At 44.0% G+C, this 14,233-nt stretch overlaps 1 protein-coding gene across 5 annotated transcripts in view; it reads right to left on the reverse strand.

Moving 5' to 3' along the window:
* The window catches only part of LOC118381439 (roundabout homolog 1-like), a 611,139-nt gene that overhangs the window by 9,661 nt on the left and 587,245 nt on the right, over positions 1-14,233 (reverse strand). For all 5 annotated transcript variants that reach the window (XM_052508183.1, XM_052508051.1, XM_052508220.1 and 2 more), the window contains 2 exons: positions 13,411-13,919; positions 11,489-11,653 (listed from right to left, as the gene is read on the reverse strand). In XM_052508183.1, the coding sequence (XP_052364143.1) occupies positions 11,489-11,653; positions 13,411-13,919 (674 nt within the window). The remainder of the gene's footprint in view (positions 1-11,488; positions 11,654-13,410; positions 13,920-14,233) is intronic.

A 14,233-nucleotide genomic window follows, 5' to 3' on the forward strand; every position in this document is an offset into this window, starting at 1 on the left:
ATGGAGGAGAGAGAGAGAGATGGAGGAGAGAGAGATAGAGATGGAGGAGAGAGAGAGAGAGATGGAGGAGAGAGAGAGATGGAGATGGAGAGAGAGATGGAGGAGAGAGAGAGAGATGGAGGAGAGAGAGAGAGATGGAGGAGAGAGATGGAGATGAAGGAGAGAGAGAGATAGAGGGAGGAGAGAGAGAGATGGAGGAGAGAGAGATATGGGGGAGTGAGATGGAGATGTAGGAGAGAAATGGAGATGAAGGAGAGAGAGAGATAGATGGAGGAGAGAGAGAGCGATGGAGGAGAGAGAGAGCGATGGAGGAGAGAGAGAGAGAGATGGAGGAGAGAGAGAGATGGAGGAGAGAGAGATAGATGGAGGAGAGCGTGACGATCAGCAGCTGGCTTTCTGACCTGCTCCACTTCCCCTGTCGATGAATCAATGATGTCTGTCCTTGAGCCATTATTCATATGAGCCTGACTGGTGGGCTGCCTGAGTGCTCAAACATCTAGACACACACAGACACACCCGTCCAAGCAAAACAAGCTGCCTGAGAAAAGCCTTGTCTGCGTTGCTTTCGATCGATGGCTTTTCATCTTTTAATCAGCCTCCCAGTTGAGTGACGGGTCAGCTCTGTCGGCCGGCACGGCCCATAATCCACACAGGATAACAAAGTTAATAAACATAGCAATCAGCCATTCCCACCGCTCACACCTACCATCCCATTGCTGCTCACACCCAATAGTGTTCACAGTCAGCATCCCAATGTCGCCCACACCCAGCATCCCAATGCCGCTCACACCCAGCATCCCAATGCCGCTCATACCCAGCATCCCTATGCCGCTCACACCCAGCATCCCTATGCCTATTACACCCAGCATCCCAATGCCTATTACACCCAGCATCCCAATGCCTATTACACCCAGCATCCCAATGTCTATTATACCCAGCATCCCTATGCCACTCACACCCAGCATCCCGATGCTGATTACACCCAGCATCCCTATGCCGCTCCTACCCAGCATCCCAATGCCTATTACACTCAGCATCCCGATGCCGCTCCTACCCAGCATCCCAATGCCTATTACACCCAGCATCCTTATGCAGCTCACACCCAGCATCCCGATGCTGATTACACCCAGCATCCCTATGCCGCTCCCACCCAGCATCCCTATGCCGCTCCCACCCAGCATCCCAATGCCTATTATACCCAGCATCCCTATGCCGCTCCTACCCAGCATCCCTTTGCCGCTCCCACCCAGCATCCCAATGCCTATTACACCCAGCATCCCAATGCCTATTACACCCAGCATCCCAATGCCTATTACACCCAGCATCCCAATGTCTATTATACCCAGCATCCCTATGCCACTCACTCCCAGCATCCCAATGCCTATTACACCCAGCATCCCAATGCCTATTACACCCAGCATCCCAATGCCTATTACACCCAGCATCCCGATGCTGATTACACCCAGCATCCCAATGTCTATTATACCCAGCATCCCTATGCCACTCACACCCAGCATCCCGATGCTGATTACACCCAGCATCCCTATGCCACTCCTACCCAGCATCCCAATGCCTATTACACCCAGCATCCCTATGCCGCTCCTACCCAGCATCCCTATGCCGCTCCTACCCAGCATCCCTATGCCGCTCCTACCCAGCATCCCAATGCCTATTACACCCAGCATCCCTATGCCGCTCCTACCCAGCATCCCTTTGCCGCTCCCACCCAGCATCCCAATGCCTATTACACCCAGCATCCCTATGCCGCTCCTACCCAGCATCCCTATGCTGATTAACCCAGCATCCCAATGTCTATTACACCCAGCATCCCAATGCCTATTACACCCAGCATCCCAATGCCTATTACACCCAACATCCCAATGCCTATTACACTCAGCATCCCGATGCAGATTATACCCAGCATCCCAATGCCTATTACACGCAGCATCCTTATGCAGCTCACACCCAGCATCCCGATGCTGATTACATCCAGCATCCCAATGTCTATTATACCCAGCATCCCTATGCCACTCACTCCCAGCATCCCGATGCTGATTACACCCAGCATCCCTATGCCGCTCCTACCCAGCACCCCAATGCCTATTACACCCAGCATCCCTATGCCGCTCCTACCCAGCATCCCTATGCCGCTCCTACCCAGCATTCATATGCCGCTCCTACCCAGCATCCCTTTGCCGCTCCTACCCAGCATCCCAATGTCTATTATACCCAGCATCCCTATGCCACTCACACCCAGCATCCCGATGCTGATTACACCCAGTATCCCAATGCCTATTATACCCAGCATCCCGATGCTGATTACTCCCAGCATCCCAATGCCTATTACACCCAGCATCCCGATGCAGATTGAACCCAGCATCCCAATGCCTATTCCACCCAGCATCCCTATGCAGCTCACACCCAGCATCCCGATGCTGATTACACCCAGCATCCCAATGTCTATATTATACCCAGCATCCCTATGCCACTCACACCCAGCATCCCGATGCTGATTACACCCAGCATCCCAATGTCTATTATACCCAGCATCCCTATGCCACTCACACCCAGCTAACCCAGTTGCCATTGCGTTTTTACTATGGAGCTTTGGTTGAATCAGGAAGGTCTAATACACACATCCCCAAACGAGTTTCAACGCCATACAACTCTCCTTCCGTGGCCTCCAACTGCTCTTCAACGCTAGTAAAACTAAATGAATGCTCTTCAACTGATTGCTGCCCGCACCCGCACACACCCGACTAGCTTCACTACTCTGGACGTGTATATATATGTGGACAACTACAAATACCTAGGTGTCTGGCTAGACTGTAAACTCTCCTTCCAGACTCATATTAATCATCTCCAATCCAAAATTAAATCTAGAATCAGCTTCCTATTTCGCAACAAAGCCTCCTTCACTCATGCTGCCAAACATACCCTCGTAAAACTGACGATCCAAAGCCAACACCTCGTTTGGCCACCGTTCCTTCCAGTTCTCTGCTGCCAATGACTGGAACGAATTTAAAAAATCACTGAAGTTGGAAACTTATATCTTCCTCACTAACTTCAAGCGTCAGCTGTCAGAGCAGCTTACCGATCGCTGCAGCTGTACACAGCACATCTGTAAATAGCCCATCCAACCAACTACCTACCTCATCCCCATATTTTTTCTCTTTTTTTCTGCTCTTTTGCACACCGGTATTTCTACTTGCACATCCTCATCTGCACATCCTCATCTGCACATCTATCACTCCAGTGTTAATGCTAAACTGAAATTACTTTGTCACTATTGGCCTATTTATTGCCTTACCTCCTTACCTACCTACTTCATTTGCACACACTGTATACAGATTTTCATATTGTGTTTGTTTATCCCATGTGTATCTCTGTGTTGTTGTTTGTGTCGCACTGCTTTGCTTTATCTTGGCCAGGTCGCAGATGTAAATGAGAACTTGTTCTCAACTATCCTCCCTGGTTAAATAAAGGTGAAATAAAAAAACACCACACCTCCTGAATACACATTGGGTCAGTCGATATCATACGGCAGAGTGTCTGCAGTGTCTTTTATGTCTCCCTGCCTCCTACCTCAGTCAGGATCCGATCAATGCCACTGTCTGTGAGATATAGCCCCCTACAGGAGGAGGAGGAGAGGAGAGGACAGCCAGGCAGATTTATGGACACATGGGGGTGAGGACAAAAACCTCTTTTAAGACTTAAAAAAACTCTCAGCTCAGAGTAGGTTTTAGGATGACATCAAGACACTGCTCACACAAGCTCTGAGGCAGGAGTAAAATCAACTCATAAAAGTTTAACTCAGCTGGTAATCATGATCGAAGTACCGCAAAGGAAAGATAGTGATGACGCTCAATGACCAAGTTGCAAATGTTGGGGAATAACAAATCCCGATGAGGCTTCGGCAGCTGTGAACTCTATAGACGCGTGAGACAACCACAGAGAAAGGGACTTTACATCAAATGTTGCAATGCTCAAAAAGTTGGATAAAATCTTTGCCTGACACGATCACTTTGCATAATTCTTGATTAATATGTTGGCATGTATAACCTTTTTTAACCAATGTGATAGGTTAAGGCTTGCTAGGACAGAACTGATCCGGCTGCACTGAGTTGTGAAGTGTGAGGTGCCCTTGAGGCCAACAATAGCAGGAGATTGTATTACTGTAGATGATATCTGCAAATGTGCATGTACCAATCTACAGTAGCTAGCCCCAATTCTGCCTTGTGCTCTGATATCTGATTCACTGATTTCTGCTCTTGTAAAAGCCTGGGTTTTCTGCACTTATTACCTAAAATGTATCAATTGAAAGTGTGGGTTCACAGCTCCAATCCAGATGTGTTGGTCATTACTGAAATGTGGTTAGGAAAGAGTGTTTTGAACACTGATGTTAACCTTTCTGGTTATAAACTGTTTTGGCAAGACAGATCTTCCAAAGGTTGTGGAGTGGCAATCTTTACCAAGGAACACCTTCAGTGTTCGGTTGTCTCCACCAAGTCTCTCCCCAAACAATTTGATTAGCTGGTTATAAGCATTAAACTTTCAAATAGCTCTTTTTTGACTATTGCTGGGTGTTATCGTCTACCATCAGCACCGGCTTGTACTCTAAATGCCCTAAGCTCTCTCCTGGCCCCTTACACTAAGTCTGAATTTGTCCTGCTAGGTGATCTAAACTGGGACATGTTTAAACCACCTGACCAAGTCCTAAAGCAATGGGACTCCCTAAATCTTTCTCAGACTTTTCCCAATCCCACAAGGTATGACTCCAAACACCCAGAAAAACGCTAAACTCCTTGATGTTATCCTCACAAATAATCCTGATAGGTATCAGTCTGGTGTTTTCTGTAACGACCTTAGTGATCACTGTTTTACAGCCTGTGTTCGTAAGGATTGCTCATTGAAATGATCTGTCCTGATTTGTCATAGACGCTTGCTTAAAAACTTTAATGAGCAAGTCTTTCTTCATTACCTGGCCTCTGTAAATTTATATAGAATCAGCTCGATCCCCTCTGTCGAAGACACTTCAACATTGTTTTGATATTTTCTGTGGTATTGTTAACAAACACGACCGCATAAAGAAAAATAGAATTAAAAACAGGTTCAGCCCCTGGTTCGACCGTGATCTGGCAGAGTTACTCAAGAATTGCATTTGGTGAAAGGCTCAGCACATGCATACTCAAGCTGACTGGCTCTCATTCAGGAAAATGAGAAATAAGCTCACTCAGGCTATCCGGAAGGCCAAAGTTATTTTAAGGAGCAGTTCTCTCTCTGTGGGTCTAACCCCAAGAAGTTCTGTAAAACGATTAACTTCTTGGTGACAGGGTGGATGAATAAGGTGCCCAAAGTAAACTGCCTGCTACTCTGTCCCAGATGCTAATATATGCATAGTATTAGTAGTATTGGATATAAAACACTCTGAAGTTTCTAAAACTGTTTGAATGATGAGTGTAACTGAACTCATATGGCAGGCGAAAACCTGAGAAAAATCCAACCAGGAAGTGGGAAATCTGAGGCTTGTAGTTTAACTCAGCCCCTATTGTAGATACAGTGAGATGTTGGTTATGTTGCACTTCCTAAGGCTTCCACTAGATGTCAACCGTCTTTAGAACTTTGTTTGAGGATTCTACTGTGAGGTGGGACCGAATGAGAGAGGAATGAGCCAGGTGTCTGGCAGATTGCCCCAGACTCTGAGGCGCAGTCACAAGAGAGTTAGCTCTCGTTCCATTGCTTTTCTACAGACAGGAATTCTCCGGTTGGAACCTTATTGAAGATTTATGATAAAAACATCCAAAAGATTGATTCTATACTTAGTTTGACAAGTTTCTACGGGCTGTAACGGAACTTTTTGTCCGACGTTCGGCTGGACCTGAACGCGCTTTTGGATTTGCCCTAACAAAAGAAGCTATTTGGACATAAATGATGGACATTATTGAACAAAACAAACATTTATTGTGGAACTGCGATTCCTGTGAGTGTGTTCTGATGAAGATCAAAGGTAAGTGAATATTTCTAATGCTATTTCTGACTTATGTCGACCACCCAATATGGCGGATATTTTTTGGGCTGCTTAGTTGTCTGAACGCTGTACTCAGATTATTGCATGGTTTGCTTTTTCCGTGAAGTTTTAAAAAAATCTGACACAGTGGTTGCATTAGGGAGAAGTATATCTCTACTTCCATGTGTAAACTGTTGTATTCTCATCTACATTTATAATGAGTATTTCTGTAAATAGATGTGGCTCTCTGCACAATCACTGCATGTTTTAGTACTACTGAACGTAACGCGCCAATGTAAAATTAGATTTTTTGATATAAATATGCACTTTATCGAACAAAACATACATGCATTGTGTAACATTATGTCCTATGAGTGTCATCTGATGAAGATCATCAAAGTTTAGTGATTAATTTGGCCTCTATTTGTGCTTTTTGTGACTCAGACACTGTGGCTGGATTAACAAGAATTGTATCTTTAAAATGGTGTAAAATACTTGTATGCTTGAGGAATTTTAATTATGAGATTTTTGTTGTTTTGAATTTGGCACCATGCACTTTCACTGGCTGTTGGCGAGGTGCGACGCTACCGTCCCAAATATCCCAGAGAGGTTAAAGACCTGGACAGTAAACCCTCCTCACAGCTGCGCATGTCCCTTAATGTTGATTATGTGGTTGTTGGTAACAAGGAGCATATGGCTGAGCTCTTTAATCACCACTTCATTAAGTCAGGATTCCTATTTGACTCAGCCATGTCTCCTTGCATTTCAACATTTCCTCATCTCCCACCCATTCTATTTCGTCTAGCCACGATTCTCCTCCCTCTCTTTCCCCTGCCCCGCTACAAAGTTTCTCTGTGCAGGTGTAACGGATGTGAAACGGTGCGCGCTAAATAGCGTTTCAATCGGTGATGTCACTTGCTCTGAGACCTTGTGGTTACCCCTTGCTCTACAATGGCCGCAGCTTTTGTGGAGCGATGGGTAACGATGCTTCGCGGGTGACTGTTGTTGATGTGTGCAGAGGTTCCCTGGTTCGCGCCCGGGTATGGGCGAGGGGACGGTCTAAAGTTATACTGTTACACAGACGGTCACTGAGTCCGAGGTGCTTAAAACCTCTGGGATTGGCGTACCGCTAGCGACCCACCTCGACAACATCCAATGAAATTGCAAAGCACCAAATTCAAAATACAGAAATAGTCATAATAAACATTCATAAAAGATACAAGTGTTATACATCGGCTTAAAGATTAACTTCTTGTTATTCCAGCAGCTGTGTCAGATTTCAAAAAGGCTTCACGGCGAAAGCATGCCGTGGGATTATCTGTGGACAGCTCCCCGCTTACAAAGCATACAAACATTTTCCAGCCAAGTAGAGGAGTCACAAAAGTCAGAAATAGGGATAAAATGAATCACTTACCTTTGATCATCTTCATCTGGTGCAGTCACAAGAGTCCCAGCTACACAATAAATGTTTGTTTTGTTCGATAAAGTCCCTCTTTATATCCCCAAAACTCTGTTTTGTTGGCGCGTTTTGTTCAGTAATCCACTGGCTCAAAGGTGGTCAAAACATGCAGATGAATACATCTTAATAGTACCGTTAAAGTTCGTAGAAACATGTCAAACAATGTTTATAATTAATCCTCAGGTTGTCAATTGTCTAAATAATTGATAATATTTCAACCGGACAATAGCGTATTCAATAGAAAGGAAAAACAACGAAGGGTGCGCACTTAGTCACGCGCAAAACCAGCACTGCATGCTTCCGCAGTCCACTGACCAAAAAGTCTCATTCTTCCTAATTTTTCAGAAAACAAGCCTGAATCAATGTCTAAAAACTGTTGACATCTAGTAAATCCATAGGAACTGCAATCTGGGTCCTAACCCATTAGATACCGTATTGGCATTCAATTGAAAAGCACCCACATCAAGAAAATTCCACTTCCTGGATGGATGTTCATCAGGTTTTCACCTGCCATATCAGTTTTATTATTCTCACAGACATCATTTGAACAGTTTTGGAAACTTTAGAGTGTTTTCTATCCAATACTACCAATTATATGCATATCCTAACAGGCAGTTTACTTTGGGCACCTCAGTCATCCAAACTTCTGAATACGGTCCCCTATCCCTAAAAAGTTTTAGAGAGACTCAACGATGGCTCAGTTAGAGAATACACCACCAAGTATGTCGATTTATTTCCCATATTGGACGCCTATACAGATGTATGCTAAATTAAGATTTTAGCAAAGACGGAATGGAAAGGGTTAACTTGAGTGTGGAAGTTAAAACAGGCATTACACCAGCATGTGAACCACATGGGGAAATAACCTCAAACCTGGTCATCTCACCATCCACTGAGCAAACAGGACTAAATGAGAATCAAAGAGGGGGAAGGGGGTGGAGAGTAGAGAGAGGGGGTTTGGTCCACTTGTACCCCTGTCTTTTAATTTCCCTGCTAACTGATGCTTCTGGGTATTTATGGCTGTCCTGTCCTGGGTGGATTACTGCTCTCGCTTTGACCTCCAGTGCAATGGACAGCGGGGGGACACAGCTAGCAGGGGAGGGGGGCAATCATCATACTACTATGGAAATAAATACATTAAGATACATCACCTCTCTCCTCCCCGTCACCTCTCTCCTCCCAGTCACCTCTCATCTCCCCGTCACCTCTCATCCTCTCTCCTCCCCGTCACCTCTCATCTCCCCATCACCTCCCCGTCACCTCTCTCCTCCCCGTCATCTGTCTCCTCCCCGTCACCTCTCTCCTCCCGTCACCTCTCATCTCCCCGTCACCTCTATCCTCCCCGTCACATCTCATCTCCCCATCACCTCCCCGTCAACTCTCATCTCCCCGTCACCTCTCTCCTCCCCGTCACCTCTCTCCTCCCCGTCACCTCTCTCCTCCCCGTCACCTCTCTCCTCCCCGTCACCTCTCTCCTCCCCGTCACCTCTCTCCTCCCCGTCACCTCTCATCTCCCCGTCACCTCTCTGTCACTCACCCAGCCCCCCACAACAGTGCAATCAATATATTCAGATGGAACACTGAATATATAACACAGATGGATAACTGTCTTGTCTCCTCTCCTCCTCACTCCTCTCAGACACACATAGGGAACAAAGATTGGGAATGAGGGAGGAGGGAGGGAGGGAGCTGGAAGAGAGCAGAGTGAGGGATGGAGAGTTTACTTCAAAGGGAGGGGATGGGGTGGAAGGCAGGATGAAGGGATGAACCTTCTGGGGTAGGATTTGGTGCAGTGATAGCTGGTCTGGCTCAGAGTGGGGCTGGATATTAAATCTGCCTGTCAAGTGCTTCCAACACACAAGGACACCTCACATATGCACGCATAAGACACACACACGCAATAATACACACACACACACACACACACACACACACACACACACACACACACACACACACACACACACACACACACACACACACACACACACTAAAACTAACACATAGGCCACAAATAAAGCAACAATAAATAACCTTCATTTTGACAAGGATAAGCATATTCCCGGTGCTGTGCGTTGTTACTCTGTAGTTAGCCCCTGCTTTGTTTATTCCTGGCTTCTGGAGTGGAGGCCAGGGGGCCACTTCAATAAGAGCCAGAGCACCTGGGGTAATTTCATTAGTGGCTGGCTGGAGTGGAAGACATTCCAGTTTCAGCAGCAGGAGAACGGGCTGGAACTGGACAGTAGTCCCCTGAGACAAGCCCCCTCCATACCCCTACCATCTAGGCTGCTCTACTCAGCACCACCACAGATTGGAAGTGATCTCACACACACGAGGGGAAGATGATTAAAAGCTCTGACTTATGACACACTCACACTCAGTCCTGGACACTGTCTCAGGCAGGCACCATGCCATACATCACATGGGTGGGGCTGGGTACTGAGATATGACAGTATTAGTGGACTAGATTACAAATGGACCCATGGTACAACTCCAGTCCTCATTATGAGGTATTACAGATTTAGTGGACTAGTTTACAAATGGATCCATGGCACAACTCCAGTCCTCATTATGAGGTATTACAGATTTAGTGGACTAGTTTACAAATGGATCCATGGCACAACTCCAGTCCTCATTATGAGGTATTACAGATTTAGTGGACTAGTTTACAAATGGACCCATGGCACAACTCCAGTCCTCATTATGAGGTATTACAGATTTAGTAGACTAGTTTACAAATGGACCCATGGTACAACTCCAGTCCTCATTATGAGGTATTACAGATTTAGTGGACTAGTTTACAAATGGACCCATGGTACAACTCCAGTCCTCATTATGAGGTATTACAGATTTAGTGGACTAGTTTACAAATGGACCCATGGCACAACTCCAGTCCTCATTATGAGGTATTACAGATTTAGTAGACTAGTTTACAAATGGATCCATGGCACAACTCCAGTCCTCATTATGAGGTATTACAGATTTAGTGGACTAGTTTACAAATGGACCCATGGTACAACTCCAGTCCTCATTATGAGGTATTACAGATTTAGTGGACTAGTTTACAAATGGACCCATGGCACAACTCCAGTCCTCATTATGAGGTATTACAGATTTAGTGGACTAGTTTACAAATGGATCCATGGCACAACTCCAGTCCTCATTATGAGGTATTACAGATTTAGTGGACTAGTTTACAAATGGATCCATGGCACAACTCCAGTCCTCATTATGAGGTATTACAGATTTAGTGGACTAGTTTACAAATGGACCCATGGCACAACTCCAGTCCTCATTATGAGGTATTACAGATTTAGTAGACTAGTTTACAAATGGACCCATGGCACAACTCCAGTCCTCATTATGAGGTATTACAGATTTAGTGGACTAGTTTACAAATGGATCCATGGCACAACTCCAGTCCTCATTATGAGGTATTACAGATTTAGTGGACTAGTTTACAAATGGACCCATGGTACAACTCCAGTCCTCATTATGAGGTATTACAGATTTAGTGGACTAGTTTACAAATGGACCCATGGCACAACTCCAGTCCTCATTATGAGGTATTACAGATTTAGTAGACTAGTTTACAAATGGATCCATGGCACAACTGCCAGTCCTCATTATGAGGTATTACAGATTTAGTGGGCTAGTTTACAAATGGACCCATGGTACAACTCCAGTCCTCATTATGAGGTATTACAGATTTAGTGGACTAGTTTACAAATGGACCCATAGGCACAACTCCAGTCCTCATTATGAGGTATTACAGATTTAGTGGAATAGTTTACAAATGGATCCATGGCACAACTCCAGTCCTCATTATGAGGTATTACAGATTTAGTGGACTAGTTTACAAATGGACCCATGGCACAACTCCAGTCCTCATTATGAGGTATTACAGATTTAGTGGACTAGTTTACAAATGGATCCATGGTACAACTCCAGTCCTCATTATGATATTCCACCTCGTACAGTACTTTAGTGATGAATGAGCAGAGTGTGGTTCTGTACTGTACCTTCAGGGTAGGCCTCTCGTCGCTGAAGCCCTGGGTGGCCCGCTGCAGGGTGCTGTTTCTGCTTCTTAGGAGGCCTCTTCTGCATGTTGGCCGTGCTCATGTTGCTGTCTGTGGACAGGGGGCTGCCAGGACGGTGGCCTGAAGGGGTCATTTGATACTTTCGTCCTGAAGGAAAATACACATTTGGTAAGGTACATGAAACCATGAAAAGGTTTCCCCTCTGTCAGTGGGCTTTCAGAATAAGAGTTTCATAAACTAGAGATATCAGTTTCATAAACTAGAGATATCAGTTTCATAAACTAGAGATATCAGTTTCATAAACTAGAGATATCAGTTTCATAAACTAGAGATATCCGTTTAAGATAGAGATATCCGTTTAAGATGGAGATATCCATTTAAGATAGAGATATCCGTTTAAGATAGAGATATCCATTTAAGATAGAGATATCCGTTTAAGATAGAGATATCCGTTTAAGATGGAGATATCAGTTTAAGATAGAGATATCCGTTTAAGATGGAGATATCCGTTTAAGATGGAGATATCAGTTTAAGATAGAGATATCCGTTTAAGATAGAGATATCCGTTTAAGATAGAGATATCCGTTTAAGATAGAGATATCCGTTTAAGATAGAGATATCCGTTTAAGATAGAGATATCCGTTTAAGATGGAGATATCAGTTTAAGATGGAGATATCCGTTTAAGATGGAGATATCCGTTTAAGATAGAGATATCCGTTTAAGATAGAGATATCCGTTTAAGATAGAGATATCCGTTTAAGATAGAGATATCAGTTTAAGATAGAGATATCCGTTTAAGATGGAGATATCCGTTTAAGATGGAGATATCCGTTTAAGATAGAGATATCAGTTTAAGATAGAGATATCAGTTTAAGATAGAGATATCCGTTTAAGATAGAGATATCCGTTTAAGATAGAGATATCAGTTTAAGATAGAGATATCTGTTTAAGATAGAGATATCCGTTTAAGATAGAGATATCCGTTTAAGATAGAGATATCCGTTTAAGATAGAGATATCAGTTTAATATATAGATATCAGTTTAATATATAGATATCAGTTTAATATATAGATATCAGTTCAGCTAGAGATATACGTTTAAGATATAGATATCAGTTTAAGCTAGAGATATCTGTTTAGTATAGGGATATCAGTTTAAGCTAGAGATATCAGTTTTAGCTAGAGATATCCGTTTAAGCTAGAGATATCCGTTTAAGCTAGAGATATCAGTTCAGCTAGAGATATCCGTTTAAGATATAGATATCAGTTTAATATATAGATATCAGTTTAATATATAGATATCAGTTTAATATATAGATATCAGTTTAAGATAGAGATATCAGTTCAGCTAGAGATATCCGTTTAAGATATAGATATCAGTTTAATATATAGATATCAGTTTAATATATAGATATCAGTTTAATATAGAGATATCAGTTTAATATAGAGATATCAGTTTAGTATAGAGATATCAGTTTAAGCTAGATATATCAGTTTGAGCTAGAGATATCACTTTAAGATAGAGAAGCTAGAGATATCCGTTTAAGCTAGAGATATCCGTTTAAGATAGAGATATCAGTTTAAGCTAGAGATATCCATTTAAGATAGAGATATCAGTTTAGATATAGATATCAGTTTAAGATATAGATATCAGTTTAAGATAGAGATATCAGTTCAGCTAGAGATATCCATTTAAGATAGAGATATCCGTTTAAGATAGAGATATCAGTTTAAGCTAGAGATATCCGTTTAGGATATAGATATCAGTTTAAGATACCATTTGTCAGCTTAGCACCCACCCTCCCCCAACGTCTTAGACTCTAAGGAATTAAGGTGCTCATTATCTTGTATTCTCTTCTTCTTGATAAAGTGACGTTATATTAGTGAGGAATAGATGTGCTTACCTCCGGGGCCTTCCTCCTGGCCTTGCGTGGGGTTGGTGTACTTGGCCACCTTCAGGCCTGCGTACTCTGCAGCAGACGCGACTGCCTGGGCAAAGTCGGCATCTGTGAAGAAGGATCCGTCTGAGGAGCTGACAGCGCTGGAGCGCCCTGACGAGGCATTATCCTCCTCGGATGCCGAACCCCAGCCGTTGATCATGGATCCCGTCACAGAGCTCTCCAGGTCCCCCATGCTGGAGGCTGGGGTCTGCTCCAGACCCCGCAGCAGCAGCCTCCTGGGGTGCATCTGCTGGGGGTGGTGGGGGTGGTGGGGGTGGTGAGGGTGGGTGTGGTGGTGGTGCACCTTAGCCACCTCCGCGTCTGTCTCGTCCCCTTCCTCCTCCTCCTCCTCTTCCTCCAACATCTCCCCCTCTTCCTCCATGCCGTCTGTGTCCAGGGACATGGGGCTGGAGATGTAGCCGTAGGTGTGTGAGGGGGAGAGGGGTCGGGGAGGGGGGCTCACTGCATGGCGTCTGAAACAGCAGGAGACATGTTCTTAATGTAGGGTATGAAAAATCAATTAAATAAATCAATTATAAAATATGATTGCATTTTTTTGCAGAGACTATTGAAATCATTACTACAGTGGGTATCACCCATTTACTGTCTTACAAAGTGGGAATAAAATATATTTAGTATCATTTTTTGTCAACGATCAAAACAAAAGATGAATGAAAGATAAATCAATAATACACCTTGAATAAATAAGTAGTAACAATATACTTCAGAAACAGCTCATGACTTTAGTGCCTTGATCCATAAAGTATACATGTTTTGATATATTCTA

The sequence above is a fragment of the Oncorhynchus keta genome, chromosome 1, assembly GCF_023373465.1.
Source record: "Oncorhynchus keta strain PuntledgeMale-10-30-2019 chromosome 1, Oket_V2, whole genome shotgun sequence".
In the NCBI taxonomy this organism is placed as follows: domain Eukaryota; kingdom Metazoa; phylum Chordata; class Actinopteri; order Salmoniformes; family Salmonidae; genus Oncorhynchus; species Oncorhynchus keta.